The following is a 21,099-nucleotide window of genomic DNA, read 5'->3' on the forward strand; positions in this document are numbered from 1 at the left end:
TCAATCAGTTGAAGGCCTTAAGAGCAACACAGTTTTCATGAAGAAAAAGAAATTCTCTCCAGGAATTCAAGGTAGAAACCCTACCTGAGTTTTCAGCTTGCTGTCCTGTGGAATTCAGTCTCAAGACTGGAACATCAACTCTTATGAGGATTTCCCATCTGTGGACCTGTCCCATGGATTTCAAACTGGACAACCCCCACAGTCATGTGAGCCAATTCCTTCCAGTCAATCAAACAATCAGTCTGCCTATCTAGCCTATTGCTTCTGCTTCTCTGGAAAAACATGACTAACACAACAGCAATGAAAATTAAGAAAATAAAACTTGAAAACAATGTCATAGGATTTCTTCATTCATGTAGCACCAACAACCATGTCTCTAAGATGCCAGAAGTTTTTGTTAGAGAAAGTAACAGATGAGACAAGAGCCCATAGGAGAGTATAGTCTGCAGAAGGTCAAGAAAGAAAGGGGAGCTACACACTCTAGAATCTCTTTCCAGTGTCTTCCTTTTGCTGATCTCTCATGGCCTTAACATCTTTAACAAGCTGTTTCACAAGTTTATTTCTAAAGATGAAAATGTTTTTCTTCATTTATTCAATAGAATATATATTGAGCAAATACTTTGTACCAGAAATACTACATTTTAAATAAGCTTAATCATAAACAGATGTTTTTCAGTAGCATCAGAAATGTAGAATACCTGGAAATGAGTTTGATGAATTATATTCAAGATTTATATACAATTCTCTATGACAGAAACTGGAAAACTTTTTTATAAGAAGCAACTATGAAATATTTTAGTGTTTATCCCACTTTCTTCTGCATTCTAACAATGCGTTAAAACTCTAAAAATTATTCTTATTTTGTGAACCACACCAAATAAACCACGGGTTGGATTTGGCATACGAACAGCCATTGTTTCCTAACCACCACCTCTAAAACAGACTTCAGAGAAATTAAGAAGACTTAATAATTGAAGAAATGTGCTTCCTGTGCCACTGTAACAAAACACCACAGAATGGGTAACTTACATACAATAGAAATTTATTCCTCACAGTTCTGAAGTCTGGGAAGTCCAAGATCAAGGGACCAGCATTCAGTGTCTGGTGAGGGCTTTCTTGCTGTTTTCTCACATGGCAGAAGAGGTGAACATTGTGTGCTCATGTGGCAGAAGGCAGAAGGGCTAAACCAATTACCTCTGGTTCTTTTATAAGGTGGACCTCTCATGAAAATCACTTCCCAAAAGACCCTGCCTCTTAATGCCACCACAAAGGGGATTAGGTTTCAACTCATCAAATTTGGTGGTCATTTCAGACAATAGTATACCATATTCATAGATTGGAAAAAACAGTATTATGAATATGTTAATTGTTATCAAATTAATCTATAGATTTAAAGACATCAATAAATTGAAATTCATCAATATTAAAATTTTTTTCTTTTCAAAAGACAATGTTAAGAAAATAAAAAAGCAAGCCACACATTGGTAAAAGACATTTGGCAAGCATATATCTGGCAAAGAACTTGTATCTAGAATATAAAAAGAACTCTTAACTAATCAATGTGACAAAACATATATACTAATATAAAATGGACAAAATATTTAAATCGATACTTCATCAAAGAAGATGAGCACAGGGAAAGATCTTTTTTATCTTTAATTTGCATTTTAAGGAAAATGTAAATTAAAACCACAATGAGATACCACTATACATCCATTAGAATAACTGAAAGTATAAAGACAAGCAATATCAAGTGTTTATGAGGACATAGATAAACTGAAAATCTCATACACTTCTGGTGGGAGTGGGAACTTATAGCACTTTGGAAAATAGTTGAGCAATTTCCAAAAACATTAAACTTGCACATACATACAAACTAACCATTCCATCCTTACTGAAGAGAAATGAAAGTGTATATCTGTACAGTCTTATATACACAAAAGATCATGACAGATTTACTTGTAATAGCCAAACATTGGAAACAACCCAAATGTCCAAAAACAGATAAATGGATAAATAATTTGTATATTTGTATAATAAAATATTACTACTACACAAATAATAGAGCAAATTGATGATAAAAGTAACAACATAGGTGAGTCACAAAATAACTTGTTGAGTAAAATATAAAAGGACTCTTCTATCTGATCAAAATTCTAGAAACTGCAAGTTATAATAGCAGAAAGCCAATCAGTTTGTTGTATGGAGACAGCTGGAGGACAAGGGTAGGGGAAGAATGATAAATTACAAAAGGGCACAAGAAAACTTTTGTTCATTACTTTGATTATAGTGATGGTTTAATCAGGGTGTACATATGTCATAACTGAGCAAGTTATACACATTATACACTTTAAATGTACACAGAGTACTGTATGACAAGCCTAAATAAAGCCATTAAAAAAGAGTGTCACCCAGACACATGAACAGAGACATACAATGAAACAAAACAATAGAAAATTCATAAATGAATACAAATTTACAGGCAAATTTACTATATAAAAAGATAAAATTTCAAGTCCATGGCAAAAAGATAGACAATCCTGAAAATGAGAATGGATAAAGAGGTGAACATCACAAATAAAATTTTCGTATAAACTTCTCAATAGATCTAGAGAAATTCCAAATGGATCAAAGGTTTCAGTGTAAAAATTGAAACTATGTAAGTACTATACCAAAATGCAAACAGACTTCTAAATAACAGTAAAATGGGAAATAGCATTTCTCACGAATCAGAATTCACAAGTAATTAAGGCAAAAAAAAGTTAAATCAACAATATAAAAAATTTGTAAATTTGCATGGAGAAGTTCCAGTATAAGTAATAGTGTATTAAGTGATTCAGCCCAACTCTTCTCACAGAAGAACTACAAAGTCTATGTGTAAGGAATTGTGTTGACATGATCTGCAAGAAGAAAGAGCCACAAAAAGATATCCTGGTATTTGGGTGAGCTTCTACCTAAAAATAGTTACTGCTTAGAAAGCAGCTGCTGAAAGGCTGATGAGACGAGCAGTGCAGATCCCTAGACTTATGAGACAGAAACATAAAAATTAAAGTTATAAGGACCTCAAAAAAGGAAGGGTCCTAATAAAAATCCCATGTAACTCAGAAAGCCTTGGCCTTGAGTAAAAGCATACCAGAATTCAGTCACCAAACACAAGACTGAAGCTCTTTTTTAAAAACATTTTCTAGGATAGATCATACATTTGGCCACAAACAAATCTTCTAAAATTTGAAAAGCTTGATGTTATACCAAGTACTTTTTCCAATTGAAATGGTATGAAACTAGAATCAATAACAGGGAGAATATTGAAAAATTTACAAACATATGGAGATTAAGCAACACACTCCTGAACAACCAATGGTTCAAAAAAGAAAAGTCAAAAGGGAAATTAAAAAATATATTGCTGCAAACTAAAATGGAAACACAACACAGCAAAACTTACAGAATACAGCAAAAGCAGTTCTAAGAGTGAAACTTATAAACACCTACATTAAGAAAAAAGAAAACTCTCGAACAACCTAACTTTCCACCTCAAAGAAGTAGAAAAGAAAGAACAAGCTAAGCCTAAAGTTATTGTTTGGGCTAGCAGAAGGAAGAAGATGATAAAGATAAGAGCCAAAATAAATGAAATAGATGCTAGAAAAAAAGCAATGAAACTAAAAGTTGTGTGTATTTTTTTTTTTTTTTTTGCGAGGGAGAAAAAACAATGTTGGCAAACCTTTAGCTAGACTAAGAAAACAATAGAGAAGACTCAAAACCAGAAATGAAACAGGAAACATTACATTTGACACCACAGAAAAACAAAAGATTGCAAGAGACTACAGTTGATCCTTAAACAACATGGCTTTGAACTGCGTGAGTCCACTTACATGTGGATTTTTTTTTTCAATAAATACAGTCTGCCCTCCATATGGATGAGTTCAGCATCTGAAACCAAACATGAATGGAAAATAAGAGCATTCATGGGATGCAAAACCTTCTTATATGAAGGACCAAATTTTAATATTCACAAGTTCTCGCGGCCTACTCCGGGACTTGAGTATGTGTGGATTTTGGTATCCATGGGTGGTCCTGGAACAAATCCCCTGTGGATCCTGAGGGATGACTATACTGTGAACAACTATACACTGATAAGTTGGATAGCTTAGAAGAAATGGATAAATTTCTATAAGCATACAACTAATCAAAGCTGAATCATGTAAAAAAGTCTGATCTGAACTAAAATAAGAAAACAAGTAAAGAGTTGAATTAGTAATGAAAAACCTCACAACAAAGAAAAGTCCAGGACCAGAACTTTCACTAGTAAATACTACCAATATTTAAAGAACAATTAATACTAATCCTTCTCAAATTCTCCAAAAACTCGAAGAGAAAGGAATACCTCTGAACTCTTTTCATGAGCCCATATTACCCTGATACCAAAGCCAGACCAGGCAGGATACAGCAGGAAAAAAAAAAAAGAAAGAAAACAGTTACAGGCTAATATCCCTGATGAACATAGATACAAAAATCCTAAAAACAAAACAAAAAACTGGCAAATTGAATTCAAAAACATATTAAAAGGATCACAAGCCTTGATCAAGTGATATTTATTCCTGAGATTCAAGAATGGCTCAACATAAAAGTGATACATTAACAGAATGAAGGAAAAAGCATGATCATTTCAATAGAGGCAGAAAAAGTATTTGACAAGACTCAACATTCTTCAATGATAAAAACTCTCAACAAATTAGATACAGAAAGAATGTACATCAGCATAATAATGGCCATTGGTATAGTGTATAGTTTGGTTGTGTGCCTACCAAAATCTCATCTTGAATTGTAGTTCCCGTAATCCGCAAGTGTCATGGGAGGGACCCAGCAGGAGATAATTTTTTGTTTGTTTGTTTTTTTGAGACACAGTTTCACTCTTGTTGCCCGGGCTGGAGTGCAATGGCGTGATCTTGGCTCACCACAACCTCTGCCTCCCAGGTTCAAGCAATCTTCCTGCCTCAGCCTCCTGAGTAGCTGGGATTACAGGCATGTGCCACCATGCTGTCTAATTTTGTAGAAAGAGACAGAGTTTCTCCATGTTGGTCAGGCTGGTCTCAAAGCCCCAACCTCAAGTGATCACCCGCCTTGGCCTCCCAAAGTGCTAGAATTACAGGCATGAGCCATTGTGCCCGGTGGGAGGTAATTTAATCAGCAAGGCAGTTACCTCCCTGCTGTTTTCCTGATTGTGAATGAGTTCTCATGATACCTGATGATTTTATAAGGGAGTTTTCCCCCTTTTACCCAGCACTTCTTTCTCCTGCCACCATGTAAAGAAGAACGTGTTTGCTTCCTTTCCAACATGATTGTAAGTTTCCTGAGGCCTTCCTAGCCGTGCAGAACTGTGAGTCAATTAAACCTTCTTTCTAAATAAAAGTTGAAAGGACCCCAGAGGTTATTGCATCTCAGAACTTTTCCCATTAATCCAGTCATACATCATTTATATCAATGACATAAAGAATGTAACTAGATCTCAGTTTAATCTACTGGAATATATATCTGCATTTTTCTTTGCAATGGGAGCATCTATTTTGATTTAAATATCCTTAAATTGCTTGTCAGTTTTTACTTAATCATATTAACCAAGAGTTGGAACATCTTTAGATTTCTTAAACTTAACAGCATGCTCTTTTGCCCCCCATCTGGCCTTCTGAATGTAGAGTTTCCTTTCCTTAGAATATTTTTTTCTCTAGTATGTTCACTTTACCCCCATGTTGGTATAGTCCTATTCATCTATTCAAGTAGTTTCAGATTAGGCATTTTCTCCTTGAAGAAGTTTGCTGTGCATTCAAATACAGGCTAATGTCCCCCTTTTATTTGCTCTCAGAACACTATAGCTCCCATATTACATGGTTGCTTGCCTACTCACCTATGGAACCAAAATATCTATGAGGACAGAAGCCATATTCTATTTATGTCTGTATCCTTAACAACTAGTAAAATGTATAGATCCTGATAATAAGCCAGTAAATAGTTTTGAATAAATAAACTAGTTGGAAGTTGTCAATTATACATTAATGAGAAGCCAGAAGTATACTATAATATTGCATCTTGCTGATATTGAGCTACTCTTTTACCCTTAAGTTAGTGTGAAGATACAAGTTTTTCACTGGAGGAATCCAAAATTATTATAAATCCTGGCGTGATATTTACCTTCACTAAAAATTAATTGTGATTCAAAAGAATATAGAGCTAGATTATTTATTTAAATTAGGGCAATGGAAATTTTAGAAACTAGTACTCAAATATCATAGTAGTTAAGAGAATAATAGTGTACTGCAATGAGGTCAAAACTGAAGAGGGACTACAGGCTCCTTTGAAAGACCTACAGGTGTGTCAGCTGCCATAGTTCAGGAATGAAGACAGTTCCTTGTGATTTGTGAGAAACATTTACTCTATCATCTTCAGAGAAAGACCAACTGAGGAAAGCATGGTTATAAAGTGACATTCAAGCCCTTCATCTCATAAAAGTCCCATAAAGAAAGAACATTCTCAAGAAAATGAAAAGACAACCCACAGAATGGGAGAAAATATTTGAAAATCATAAATCTGATAAGAATCTACTATCTAGAATATATAAAGAACTCTTACAAGTCCACAATAAAAAACAACCCAATTTTTAAAGTGTACATCGAATTGAAATATTTTTCCAAAGATGTATGAATGCCAATAAACACGTGAAAAGATGCTCAATATCGTTAGTACTTATGGATGGAAATACAAACCAAAATCACAATAAAGTACCATTTCATACCTACTAAGATGGCTGTAATTTAAAAATTGTTGTTGGTGAGAATATAAAATGATGCACCTATTTTGGAAAACAGATTGTCAGTTCCTCAGCACTAAACATGTGACCCAGAAATTTTTCTCCTGTGTGTATGCCTAAGAGAATTGAAAGCACATGTTCACACAAAAACTTGTACATAAGTGATGGCTGCATTATTTATAGCAGCCTCAAATTGGAAACAATGCAAATGTCCATCAACTGATGAATGGAAAAACAAAATTTGATATATCCATGCAAATAAATATTATTCAGCCATAAAAAGGAATAAAGTACTGACACATGCTACAACATGGATGAACTTTGAAAACATACTAAGAGAAAGAAATAAAACACAAAAGACCACATATAGTTTGAATCTGTTTACATAAAATGTCCAGAATACAAATTTATAGAGTTGGAAAGTAGATTAGTAGTTCGTAGGGGATAGAGAGAGAGGAGAATGAGGAATTACTGCTATTGGGTATGGGTTTTTTGGAGGTGATGAAACTATTCTAAAATTAGATAGTGGTCATTTTGCACAACCTCACAAACATACTAAAATCCATCAAATTGCACATATTAAAATGGTGAACTTTACGATACATGAACTAGATCTCAAAACAATATATTCTAAGAGACTGTAACAATATAGAAAAATACTTACCTAATACTTTTTATGTGAAAACAAATAGTACTTGTTGCCCATAGGGCATGATCACATACATAGGATGGAATTGCACTGAGTAAAGATGGGAAGACATTGCACCCCAATATTAACAGAGGTTGTCTCTGTGTAGTGGGGGTGATATAAGATTTTCTTTTCTTCAATTAAAAAAAAATTTTGGCTCTTCTATTTTAAACATGTATTTTTATAATAAAAAAATTGTTAAAAGTTCCATAAAGAGAGCAGATGATGTCATAGTGCTTACAGACTCTTCTAGACTTTAGAGTCAAAATCAGAGCTTGCCACCTATGCCAGGGAAGGAACAAGAAAGGTACGTCAGTTTATCATGAAACACAATGATTCTCAAAACTTGATGTTGTGTCAGGAAGTACTCTGCTACTGGCAAGACCTTTTTTTTTTTATTCTAGTTGGGTTATACAATAGAAACCTTGAGAGAGTAATTTGAGATTGAAGGGTACTGGGTGATTGCTCAAACTCATTTATATAATTAGTGAAGAAAGTGCCTTTTTTGAGATTCTCATATATGAGTATGGATTTGCCAGTCATGTAAAGTTTATATTTTTAAATTTCCTAGTCCAAACAAAACAACATGTTTATCCTCAATTTGGCCCATAGGCCCTATTGATGACACCTACTCTGGTGTTTCACTTGAGTGGAATAAATGTGGAGGTCAGTGAAGTTGGATTCATAACCCCAAGAGAAAAGGACCTTGTGTGGGCTGTGTACATGTAAAAGTCCCTTGGATGTGGATGATACAAGGTTTGTGGATGGCAGGTTATAGGAGAGCAGGATATGATATAGGCAGACACATGGGCTTCAAAGGAGCTAATTTATTTTTACATTAATTTGAAGGAATAGTGGACTGGAAGTAGTACTGGGGAACAAGGAAAGGAGGGATGTGTAGTAGGAAACAACTATTTGAGCAGCTGCAGGAAAAGCAATACCCTTAGGGAATAACAAGTTTGAGTTAAGGCTAGAAGTTGGAAGGAATATTTAGTGCAGAAGTTAGAGTTAGGAAAACAGATTTACCATAGCAGCAAGTGCAGTGGAAAGGCTTGATAGGTAGAGTAGGACAGGGTTGTTGAGGCATAGACAATAAGAAGACTAAAGCCCATGTAGCTAACAAGTGCTATGGAAGCCCAAGTGAATTGGAAGTGCTCGTAGGTTAGTCATGGCCACTGAAAAGACTCATAATGTGTTTAAAAATAAGTATAAGACATGAGTATGACAAAATTGGCCACAAGAAAAAGAAATTGTCATTGATGAGAATTCAACCTTGGATAATGTTTTTAAAAATCTGACTCATAATTTTATTTGAAACTGGAACCTCAAGTACAATAAGGTTTATCAAATGCTTACTATGTCCTGAATTCTGTGGTAACTAGTTTAGTCTAACAACACTTTTAATCTTCACAAAATCCTATGAAATAGATAATCCACCACTTACTGTTTTGTTTCTTTCACTTGATTTTTGTGCCTTATTTTCTTCACTTGAAAATTAGGGCTGATAGTAATAGTATGTACATCACAGAGGATTAAAAGAGACAATCCATGAGACACTGAGAACAGTGTCTAGTGCCAGGTCCATAAAGCTTACCTTTTATTACCAATACTACTTCTTATATGACTGCTAATGTAATGACTATTCTTGTCATTTCACAGATGAGGCTAAGAGAGATTGAGAAACTTGTCCGAAGTGATGTCACGCAGAGAATATGTAGAGGAGTAAGATTTCAAATGCAGATATCCTCACGTTACTCCTCTTACCTCTGCTGAAGCATTTGAATGGCTTCCATTTGGTTTTAAGATACACACCAAAATTCTCAACAAAACTTGTGTGATCCAAACTGCACTTACCTCTAAGTTTTATACCATGCTTCCCTCTCTCTGTGCTCCAGCCAGTGACCTTCTTTTACTACCTGTAAGTCAGATAGCTTGTTCTCTCCTCACAAACGGTTTTGTAGTACTATCTCTGTGTCAGTGGCACTCACTCTCTTACATATTTTCATCCTTCCATAAGAAGAGTTCATCTCTTCTTTAGGGAAGCTTTTGTTAACTTCTCTAACTAGGATAATGACCCAGTCACATGTTTTCATGAAACTGCATACCTCTTCTTGGTAACACTTAACATAGCTATAATTTTTTCTGTGTGTTTTTCTGATTAGTACATTTCCTCCAGTAGATACAAGTCATCCTCTTTGTTCTCCTTTGTGAGTCTGACCTACTACTTAACATGGAGAGGTTGAAAGAAAAAAAAATTAACTAAAATTGATTGCAAAAAGGAAAAGGAATAAAAGGAACACAGTAAAGTGTTAAATAATAAAACAAATTGGATAAAGAGTTTAGGAAATGAAGTAATTTTAAAAGAGATGAATAAAAAGTAAGAACTAAGTAAAATAATGTAAAAAGATGTATAAACAAGTAAATAATAAACTTAGAAGAAGTAAAAATAAAATGTGGAACAGCAACATAAAAACATTGGATAAGGCATTCAAGAGAGGTGAGAACAAACTGTCCGTGACAGCTGAACACCTAAGCTGGTTTCAGATGGACTTCTAAGATGAGACAAGATCCAAGAAGATGGGAGCAGGGAAGGTGTCAGACCATGAGCTTTAGAGAATAAAGATAACTATTGTGTTTACTTTCTTTTGAGAAGAAGTTTTAGATTGATTTGTCAATGACAGCTAATGTTTGGCAAAGTGGTAACACAGGAAGAAAGAGATATTTCTTAGCATAATTCTTGATATGGTTTGGATTTGTGTTCCTGCCAAAATCTCATGTCAAATTGGAGGAGGGACCTGGTGAGAGGTGATTAAATCATGGAGGTGGATTTCCCCCTTGCCATTCTGGTAATAGTGAGTGAATTCTCAGGAGATCTGATCATTTAAAGTGTTTGGCACCTCCCCCCACCTCTTTTCCTGCTCTGCCATGTGAGACATGCTTGCTTCACCTTTGTGTTACAATGTGATTGTAAGTTTCCTGAGGCTTCCTAGTCATGCTTCCTGTACAGCCTGTGGAACTGTGAGTCAATTAAACTTCTTTTCTTCATAAATTACCCAGTCTCAGGCAATTCTGTATAACAGTGTGAGAACAGACTAATACAATTCTCTACAAGGAAGAGATCTACATGTCTTCTAATGAGCAGGCTAAACATAAAAAGGTAGTAACAGACTACAAGACTTGTGTTTTGCCTGGGGTGCATAAGGTGTGTAAAGTGAAGGATAGAGTATAATTACTTAGGAAAATAGAAGATATTTTTAGAGGCCATGTTGTTGTAGAGAGAAGAGAGCCAATGAGGAATAAAGCCAACTTCTAGCAGAAATGACTGTTAAGAAAAGGACCTCAGTTTTAGGTGGTAACTGCCTGAGTTGACAGTATGCCACTGATTCATAAGAAATGGGAGGATAAAACAAGGGGTGAGCAAAGATTCTGGTTGGAAAGATTCAATAACTATAGAATTAGTGTAGAATATTGTAGGATGAGTTCAGTTTTAGAGTCAAGACCCTCTGTGTTCAAACCATACATCATCACATTCTGTTAGTGTCGGCTTTTATGCTCCTCAGACTGGAGTGAAAAACAGATCTGCTCAATGTTTCAATTCTTTCTGAAAAATAATTTTACTAGCAGTAATAAAAATTTTTTACACTGTCAAAAAGCACATATATTTTGAAGTAGGATGAAACATCTGCCTGATGAATTTAAAAAATACATTTCTCGCTGATTAGTAGTAGCTGTGGGATATGCCTTCATATTTCTTACAGCCCATTTTCAATGTCCTTTGTCATTAAGAGGACTTTAACTAAAAAATCAAGAGGCTATATGAACCTGCTTTGAATCACTATAAAATTGGGGTTGGGTGGTGGTGGAATGACTTTTTGTATTGAACCACCTAGCCCTGATCCTAACATGTGATCTATGCGCAGAAGTACTATTTTCCTTGCCCTACTCCTCCTCTCTTCCATTTATGAAAAGAATAGGTGATGCTTCAATTTTTAAGTTTAAAAAAATTCCTCTATTCAGGGATTCAGCTTCTTCCTGGTTTAGTCTTGGGAGAGTGTAAGTGTCCAGGAAATTATCCATTTCTTCTAGATTTTCTAGTTTATTTGAGTAGAGGTGTTTATAGTATTCTCTGATGGTAGTTTGTATTTCTGTGGGGTCGGTGGTGATACCCCTTTTATCATTTTTTATTGCATCTATTTGATTCTTCTCTCTTCTTTATTAGTCTTGCTAGTGGTCGATCAATTTTGTGGATCTTTTCAAAAAACCAACTCCTGGATTCATTGATTTTTTGGAGGGTTTTTTGTGTCTCTATCTCCTTCAGTTTTGCTCTGATCTTAGTTATTTCTTGCCTTCTGCTAGCTTTTGAATGTGTTTGCTCTTGCTTCTCTAGTTCTTTATATTGTGATGTTAGAGTGTCAATTTTAGATCTTACCTGCTTTCTCTTGTGGGCATTTAGTGCTATAAATTTCCCTCTACACATAATTAATAGCCTACCAACCAAAAAGTCCAGGACCAGATGGATTCACAGCTGAATTCTACCAGAGGTACAAGGAGGAGCTGGTACCATTCCTTCTGAAACTATTCCAATCAATAGAAAAAGAGGGAATCCTCCCTAACTCATTTTATGAGGCCAACATCATCTTGATACCAAAGCCTGGCAGAGACACAACAAAAAAAGAGAATTTTAGACCAATATCCCTGATGAACATCGATGCAAAAATCCTCAATAAAATACTGGCAAACCGGATCCAGCAGCACATCAAAAAGCTTATCCACCATGATCAAGTGGGCTTCATCCCTGGGATGCAAGGCTGGTTCAATATACGCAAATCAATAAACGTAATGCAGCATATAAACAGAAACAAAAACAAAAACCACATGATTATCTCAATAGATGCAGAAAAGGCCTTTGACAAAATTCAACAGCCCTTCATGCTAAAAACGCTCAATAAATTTGGTATTGATAGAACATATCTTAAAATAATAAGAGCTATTTATGATAAACCCACAGCCAATATCATACTGAATGGGCAGAAACTGGAAAAATTCCCTTTGAAAACTGGCACAAGACAGGGATGCCCTCACCACTCCTATTCAACATAGTGTTGGAAGTTCTGGCTAGGGCAATCAGGCAAGAGAAAGACATCAAGGGTATTCAGTTAGGAAAAGAAGAAGTCAAATTGTCCCTGTTTGCAGATGACATGATTGTATATTTAGAAAACCCCATCGTCTCAGCCCAAAATCTCCTTAAGCTGATAAGCAACTTCAGCAAAGTCTCAGGATACAAAATTAAGGTGCAAAAATCACAAGCATTCTTATACACCAGTAACAGACAAACAGAGAGCCAAATCAGGAATGACCTTCCATTCACAATATCTTCAAAGAGAATAAAATACCTAGGAATCCAACTTACAAGGGATGTAAAGGACCGCTTCAAGGAGAACTACAAACCACTGCTCAGTGAAATCAAAGAGGACACAAACAAATGGAAGAACATACCATGCTCATGGATAGGAAGAATCCATATCGTGAAAATGGCCATATTGCCCAAGGTCATTTATAGATTCAATGCCATCCCCATCAAGCTACCAATGAGTCTCTTCACAGAATTGGAAAAAACTGCTTTAAAGTTCATATGGAACCAAAAAAGAGCCTGCATTGCCAAGACAATCCTAAGTCAAAAGAACAAAGCTGGAGGCATCACGCTACCTGACTTCAAACTATGCTACAAGGCTACAGTAACCGAAACAGCATGGCACTGGTACCAAAACAGAGATATAGACCAATGGAACAGAACAGAGTCCTCAGAAATAATACCACACATCTACAGCCATCTGATCTTTGATAAACCTGAGAAAAACAAGAAATGGGGAAAGGATTCCCTATTTAATAAATGGTGCTGGGAAAATTGGCTAGCCATAAGTAGAAAGCTGAAACTGGATCCTTTCCTTACTCCTTAAACAAAAATTAATTCAAGATGGATTAGAGACTTAAATGTTAGACCTAATACCATAAAAACCCTAGAAGAAAACCTAGGTAATACCATTCAGGACATAGGCATGGGCAAGGACTCCATGTCTAAAACACCAAAAGCAACGGCAACAAAAGCCAAAATTGACAAATGGGATCTCATTAAACTAAAGAGCTTCTGCACAGCAAAAGAAACTACCATCAGAGTGAACAGGCAACCTACAGAATGGGAGAAAATTTTTGCAATCTACTCATCTGACAAAGGGCTAATATCCAGAACCTACAAAGAACTCAAACAAATTTACAAGAAAAAACCCCATCAAAAAGTGGGCAAAGGATATGAACAGACATTTCTCAAAAGAAGACATTCATACAGCCAACAGACACATGAAAAAATGCTCATCATCACTGGCCATCAGAGAAATGCAAATCAAAACCACAATGAGATACCATCTCACACCAGTTAGAATAGCAATCATTAAAAAGTCAGGAAACAACAGGTGCTGGAGAGGATGTGGAGAAATAGGAACACTTTTACACTGTTGGTGGGATTGTAAACTAGTTCAACCATTATGGAAAACAGTATGGCAATTCCTCAAGGATCTAGAACTAGAAGTACCATATGACCCAGCAATCCCATTGCTGTGTATATACCCAAAGGATTACAAATCATGCTGCTATAAAGACACATGCACACGTATGTTTATTGCGGCACTATTCACAATAGCAAAGACTTGGAATCAACCCAAATGTCCATCTGTGACAGAATGGATTAAGAAAATGTGGCACATATACACTATGGAATACTATACAGCCATAAGAAAGGATGAGTTTGCGTCCTTTGTAGGGACATGGATACAGCTGGAAACCATCATTCTCAGCAAACTATCACAAGAACAGAAAACCAAACACCGCATGTTCTCCCTCATAGGTGAGAACTGAACAATGAGATCACTTGGACTCAGGAAGGGGAACATCACACACTGGGGCCTATCACAGGGAGGGAAGAGGGGGGAAGGATTGCATTGGGAGTTATACCTGATGTAAATGACAAGTTGCTGGGTGCTGACGAGTTGATGGTTGCAGCACACCAGCATGGCACAAGTATACATATGTAACAAACCTGCACATTATGCACATGTACCCTAGAACTTAAAGTATAATAAAAAGAAAGAAAAGAAAAGAAAGAAAGAAAGAAAGAAAGAAAGAGAGAGAGAGAGGGAGGGAGGGAGGAAGGAAGGAAGGAAGGAAGGAAGGAAGGAAGAAAGAAAGAAAAAAGAAAAAAAAAATTCCTCTTCCAATTGGGCAACTACAGACCTTTCCAACCAAAATCTTTGCTCACAGGAATATATATATATTTCTATATCATTGATATAGAAATCTATATCAAATCTATATCATTTGATATAGAATATATATGTAATATTTATATATCAAATACATAGTGGAGGATATTCTTTTAGAAAATATTCAATATATAGAGGTATAATTTAATTTTTTACTTTTTAAAAAAATTATTCCTTTAGCCAATCAAGGGGCAAGCCCCAGGAGTCAGGACGAGTCCTAATGCTGTGACCCAGTCACACCGCAGTGCTTGCGCCAGCCCACTCCTTGTTGACCTGCACTGCTGTGGCCGCAGCGGCACCATGACTGTGTTTGTCATGCCCTTGACCTTGTTGGTGTCTAGTGTTTGGGGGAACGAGTGTAGTTCCTGTTCTGTTATTTTCATAAATGGAAATTGGCCTATACCAGGAGAGTGAATCCCAGACGTGATGCATTGTCCATGGGCTTCTCTGTGAAGGAAAACCTTTCTTGGCCAGGACTTGCAGTAGGTGACCTATTTCATCGTCCTCGGGCTACCCTCATGGTGATGGTGAAGGGAGTGGACAAACTGGCTCTACCATCAGGCAGTGTCATTTCATACCTTTTGGAGAATGCAGTTCCTTTTGGTCTTGACAGTGTTGCAAATTCCATTCACTCTTTATTTCCTGAGGAAATTCCTGTTGTTTTGCAGTTGGTTCTTAGTGAGGAAAGAGTGTATTTGGTAGGGAAAGCAAACTCAGTGTTTGAAGACCTTTCAGTCACCTTAGGACAACTCCATTATCACTTGTTTCAGGAAAACTCCATTCTCAGTTCACTTCCCCTGAATTCTCTGAGTAGGAACAATGGAGTTGACCTGCTCTTTCTTTCTGAACTCCAAGTGCCCCATGATATTTCAAGCTTGGTGTCTTGTCATAAGCATCTAGCCAAGGATCATTCTCCTGATTTATATTCACTGGAACTGGCATGTTTGGATGAAACTGGGAAGCATTACGGGGAAGACTCTGAACAATTCAGAGTTGCTTCTAATATCCTTGTTGACATTCTTCAAAAGTTTGCAGGTGACATGTACAATCTTTATGGTGGGAATGCAGTGGTAGAGTTAGTCACTGTTAAGTCATTTGACACCTCCCTCGTGAGGAAGACAGGGACTATCTTTGAGGCAAAACAAATGAAGAACCCAGCAAGTCCCTGTAACCTTGCATATAATTTTGAATATTCAGTGATTTTCAACATTATACTTTGAATAATGATTGCCTTGACCCTGGCTGTGGTTATCACCTCTTAGAATATTTGGAACATGGATTCTGGATATGATAGCATCATTTAGAGGATTACAAACCAGAATATTTGAATAGATTGAATATTCATTGTGCCAGAATTAGAAAAGGGGTTTGGAAATGGGCTGTTTTTTAGAATATATCTTACATTGTGATTTAAAGTAGATAGTATACTTTAAATTTATTAAAAACTCGCATTTTTTCTCTATTTGGTGTGTGCCTGTGGTTTTTTTATAGGGTGAATTATAGTATTGATGTGAATCAAACTGTATGGTGTAGTTTCCATAATACACTGAAATATGATATAGCCATTTACTAACACGATTTAATTCCCTCTAATGATTTTAGAAATATGCACTGAAAGAAATTATAACATTTAGAATAGCTTGTGCTATTTATTATGGAAAAAATGCACTGAATTTATTAGAGAAACTTAATGAATGTTTAACTTCTTTACACAGCATAGGTGAAAATCATGTTTGGGCTGTTGTATGCTGTGAACAATTTGTAAATGTCTTCATTTGATGTAAGTATCTCTGAAACAAGAGAAAACGTTTTTAACTTTGATTAGCCCTAAAAGATGGATGTGATTATACAATCGCTTAGTTTTGAAACTCTTTCTGATTGACAGAGGATGGCTGCTTTTTAACCTTCTTCTTCAAGTTTGGTGACCCATACGGTCTAGTATGGATACTAAAAATAATTACTTTTATCTAAGAAGAAACTAGCCTTGTGGAGTATAAATGCTTTTAATTTTACACACAAAAATCACTGAAGCATGATTATAAAATATTTTTAGTTCAGTAACTTGTCCCCTTGTGTAAGTTACTATGGTTTGTGGTCCAACTTCATCCTATAGAATATTAAGTGGAAGTGGATGAGTTCTACTTTTTATGTTGGAGTGTACTCATGTCTATAAAGACTGACACGTTAATAATAATTCTGAAAAAAAATTTTCTTTAAAACTCTTGTACTTAGCCAATGTTTAATGTCCTATTTACGTAATGGAGTCTGAAACTCAGAGGAACTCCCTGAGTACCCAAAAGTATAATGTATATCTAATAGAGTGATATATATATATATATATGTTCTATATATTCAGGTCATAAAACACAATTACATTTAAAAGAATTTTAGACAGAAGCAACTTTGAATATATTAAAGCTGCAGTGCAGAAGCACATTAAAGTTTTAAGGATAAACATTTTTTCCACTGGAGGGTGCAATTTGTCAGTATATCAAAATATTCACAGTTCCTTTAATGAATATACTTTATAAATAATATCAGAGAACTAATTATTTCTAAGACACTAACACAGAATGCTAAGCAGATTTCATGAAACTTTAAATAAATGAAATTTCCCCAATAGGAATCTGGACTTTATTCCACAATACACTTATGTGTAATTAGGATCAAGTAAGCTGAACATAATTTTATTCTTTTATTATCTTTTTTGGATAACATATATGACTTTCTTGGCTATTAATACTGCAAAAATGTATGCTAATAATTCATGCTGAAGATACAGTTCTACTTATTATTAAGTTTTATAGTTGTTTTCTTTAGCAGTCTATGCATTTATTTAAAATTCTTTATGAAATACAGATTTATTTTATTAGACTTTATACTCAGTAATAATGGGTAGTCTAAGATTAAATTTAAATTAAATAAACAAAATTAACATATAAATTTAACTGAAACTTTTTTGTTATATACATCGTATAGTATGAAGGTTATTAGACAATGTGTGCTTTAAATATAATACTAATGAAACATGAATTATAATAAAATCTAGTATTTATTAAGCACTGGCTAGGTATGAGGCACAGTTCTATATTTATTAACTTTGCATTTGTAATTTACTTACTCATCACAACAACCTCAACAAATAGATATAATTTTCTCCATTTCACAGATGAATTCAATGTGCCAAGTGACTTGTCCAATTCCATACAATTAATACCTGAACTCTGCTGAGATGGCCTGGCTCCAGAGCCCGGACTTAATCACTATTCAACAACTGTGTTAACCTTGTTGATGCCAACCACTGCTACTCAAATACCAATGTGTTGATTTTTATTTTAGACACTTGAAGTCAGGCACTTTCCATTATGAGTTAATGTTTCAAAGTTATCCATCAAATATGTGTTTATGTTTTCTATTTGGCCTAAATTAATATAACTTCTTTAATTATGACTTAGATAAATGAAACTGTGGCAGAGCATCTTAATTCCCTACCCCAGCAGCTCTTTCCATCCCTCTCAGTAACAAAACATCAATATTTTGCTGGCACATTGCCACAGTATAAGACTACATTTTCCAGCCTCCCTCTCAGATATGAATGGCCACATAAATGAATGAACTAACATTTGGCTCCTTGTTACTTATGCAATGAAAGGTTAAGTGTAAGTGTTGTGTGGAACTTCCGGGAAGTCTTCTCAAAAACTAAGGTCTGTGATCTTGCTGCACTTACTCTTAGTTACTGTTTTCCACTACCTGCAGTGTGGGCATGAAGAGCAGCTAGAGCTTAACAGTTATTTTGGATCTTGGGGCAGGATAACAGAATGACAGCCAGACAAGGAAGGAACTACTATCTCCTTTAAGCCCATATTTTGAGTCTTCCTAGCATACACAACTGTATCCAATCCTACTAACAAGTTTGATAGGTTTTAAGAGTTCATTTTGTCTATCTTTTGGGCCTCAGTCCACCCCAGATCACAGTCTTTCTTCCTTTCCTCTTTTCTTTTCTTTTCTTTTGTCTTTTTTCTTTTCTTTTCTTTTCTTTTTTTCTTTCTATGGTAATCTCACTCTGTCACCCAGGCTGGAGTGCAGTGGTGCGATCTCTGCTTACTGCAATTCTGCCTCCCGGGTTCAAGTGATTCTTGAGCCTCAGCCTCCCGAGGAGCCGGGACCAGAGGAGCGCACCATTATGCCCAACTAATTTTTGTATCTTTTGTGGAGATGTGGAGATGGAGTTTTACCGTGTTGCCCAGGCTGGTTTTGAACTCCTGAACTGAAACGATCCACCTGCCTCAGCCTCCCAAAGTGCGGGGATTACAGGCATGAGCCACTATGCCCAATAGATATGATTCTACCATGAGGTCATCAAATATCCTTACAAGCTACATGAACTTTGAATATGTTATTAAGCTACTAATATATTTTATGCTTATTTTTTACATCATAATTTTTTAAAGATAATTTCTACCTGAAGTCCAAAATTATTTACTTAAATTATTTTACAAGTAGTAGTAACTTGCGTAGTAGTGATTTGTGATCGATTTTTAAATTGTCAATTATTAAAATACTTTAGTTTTTGCAGATTATATTTCCCCTTTTGTAACCAGGAAGTTACTTGTTTTAGGCTATGTGTTTGTGCCCTGTCCCCTGCCATCCATCTGTTGAAATCCTAACCCCTAATGGGATGATATTAGTAGGAGGTTGGGCCTCTGGGCAGTAATTAGGTTTAAATGAGGTCATGAGGGTAGAGCCCTCATGATGGTATTAGCATCCATAGAAGAGAGAGGCAATATTCTCTCTCCCCCTGTGTGTGTTCGCACCAAGGAAGGCAATGTGAGGTTGTTTTCAGGAAGAGGACTGTTTCCATGATGCTGTTAAAGATAAACCCAAGACTGGGAAGAAAAAGAGGTTTAATTGGACTTACAGTTCAACGTGACTGGGGAGGCCCCAATCATGGTGGGTGGCAAAAGGCACTTCTTACATAGTGACGGTGAGAGAAAATGAAGAGATGCAAGAGCAAAAACCCCTGATAAAACCATTGGATCTTGTGAGACTTACTACCATGAGAACAGTATGGGGGGAGACTGTCCCCATGATTCAAATTATCTCCCACCAGGTTCCTCCCACAACATATGGGAATTATAGGAATACAATTCAAGATGAGCTTTGGATGGGGACACAGAGCCAAAACATATCATTCCATCCTTGACCCCTGTGAATGTCATGTTCTCATATTTCAAAACCAGTCATGCCTTCCCAACAGTTCTCCAAAGTCTTATCTCATTTCAGCATTAAGTCAAAACTCCACAGTTCAAAATGTCATCTGAGACAAGGCAAGTCTCTTCTGCCTATGAGCCTGTAAAATCAAAAGCAAGCTAGTTACTTTCTAGATACAATGGGGGTACAGGTATTGGGTAAATACAGCCATTCCAAATGAGAGAAATTGGACAACACAAAGGGGTTACAGGGCCCATGCAAGTTTGAAATCCAGCAGGGCAGTCAAATTCTAAATGATCTCCAAAATGATCTCCTTTGACTCCATGTCTCATATCCAGGTCATGCTGATGCAAGAGGTAGGTTCCCATAGTCTTAGGCAGCTCTGCCCCTGTAGTTTTGCAGGGTATAGCCCCACTCCTGGCTGCTTTCACAGGCTGGAATTGAGTGTCTGTGGCTTTTCCAGGCTCATGGTACAAGCTGTCGGTGGATCTACCATTCTGGCGTCTGGAGGACAGTGGCCCACTTCTCGCAGCTCCACTAGGCAATGCTCCAGTAGGGACTCTGTGTGGGGGCTCCAACCCCACATTGCCCTTCTGCACTGCCCTAGCAGGGGTTCTTCATGAAGGCTCCGCTCCTGCAGGAAACTTTTGCCTGGGCATCCAGGCATTTCTTTACGTCTTCTGAAATCTAGATGGAGGTTCCCAGACTTCAGTTCTTGACTTCTGTGCACCCATAGGCTCTACACCACGTGGAAGCTGCCAAGGTTTGGGGCTTACACCCTCTGAAACCATGGGCTGAGCTGTACCTTGACCCCTTTTAGCAATGACTGGGACACAAGGCACCAAGTCCCTAGGCTGCACACAGCACGGGGACCTGGGGCTGGGCCCACGAAACCATTCTTTCCTCCTAGGCTTCTGGGTCTGTGATAGGAGGTCCTGCCATGAAGACCTATCACATTCCCTGGAGACATTTTCCCCATTGTTTTGGGGATTAACATTTGGCTCCTTGTTACTCATGCAAATTTCTGCAGCCAGCTTGAATTTCTCCTAAAAAAAAAAATGTTTTTTTCCACCATGAGATACCATCTC

At 36.5% G+C, this 21,099-nt stretch overlaps 2 protein-coding genes across 2 annotated transcripts in view; both read left to right on the forward strand.

Annotated features, from left to right (window-relative positions):
* Positions 1-21,099, forward strand: part of CRB1 (crumbs cell polarity complex component 1) — a 281,276-nt gene that overhangs the window by 8,797 nt on the left and 251,380 nt on the right. Inside the window, exon 3 of the mRNA XM_033196012.1 lies at positions 5,279-5,374. The gene's annotated coding sequence lies outside the window, so the exon portion shown is untranslated. The remainder of the gene's footprint in view (positions 1-5,278; positions 5,375-21,099) is intronic.
* LOC117074499 (renin receptor-like) lies at positions 15,101-16,359 on the forward strand. The gene is given in 2 exon segments (XM_033196017.1): positions 15,101-15,224; positions 15,227-16,359. Coding segments are annotated over 2 exon segments (918 nt in total). The 3' UTR covers positions 16,021-16,359.

Source organism: Trachypithecus francoisi, unplaced genomic scaffold (assembly GCF_009764315.1).
Source record: "Trachypithecus francoisi isolate TF-2019V2 unplaced genomic scaffold, Tfra_2.0 Lachesis_group5, whole genome shotgun sequence".
Taxonomy (NCBI): Eukaryota; Metazoa; Chordata; class Mammalia; order Primates; family Cercopithecidae; genus Trachypithecus; species Trachypithecus francoisi.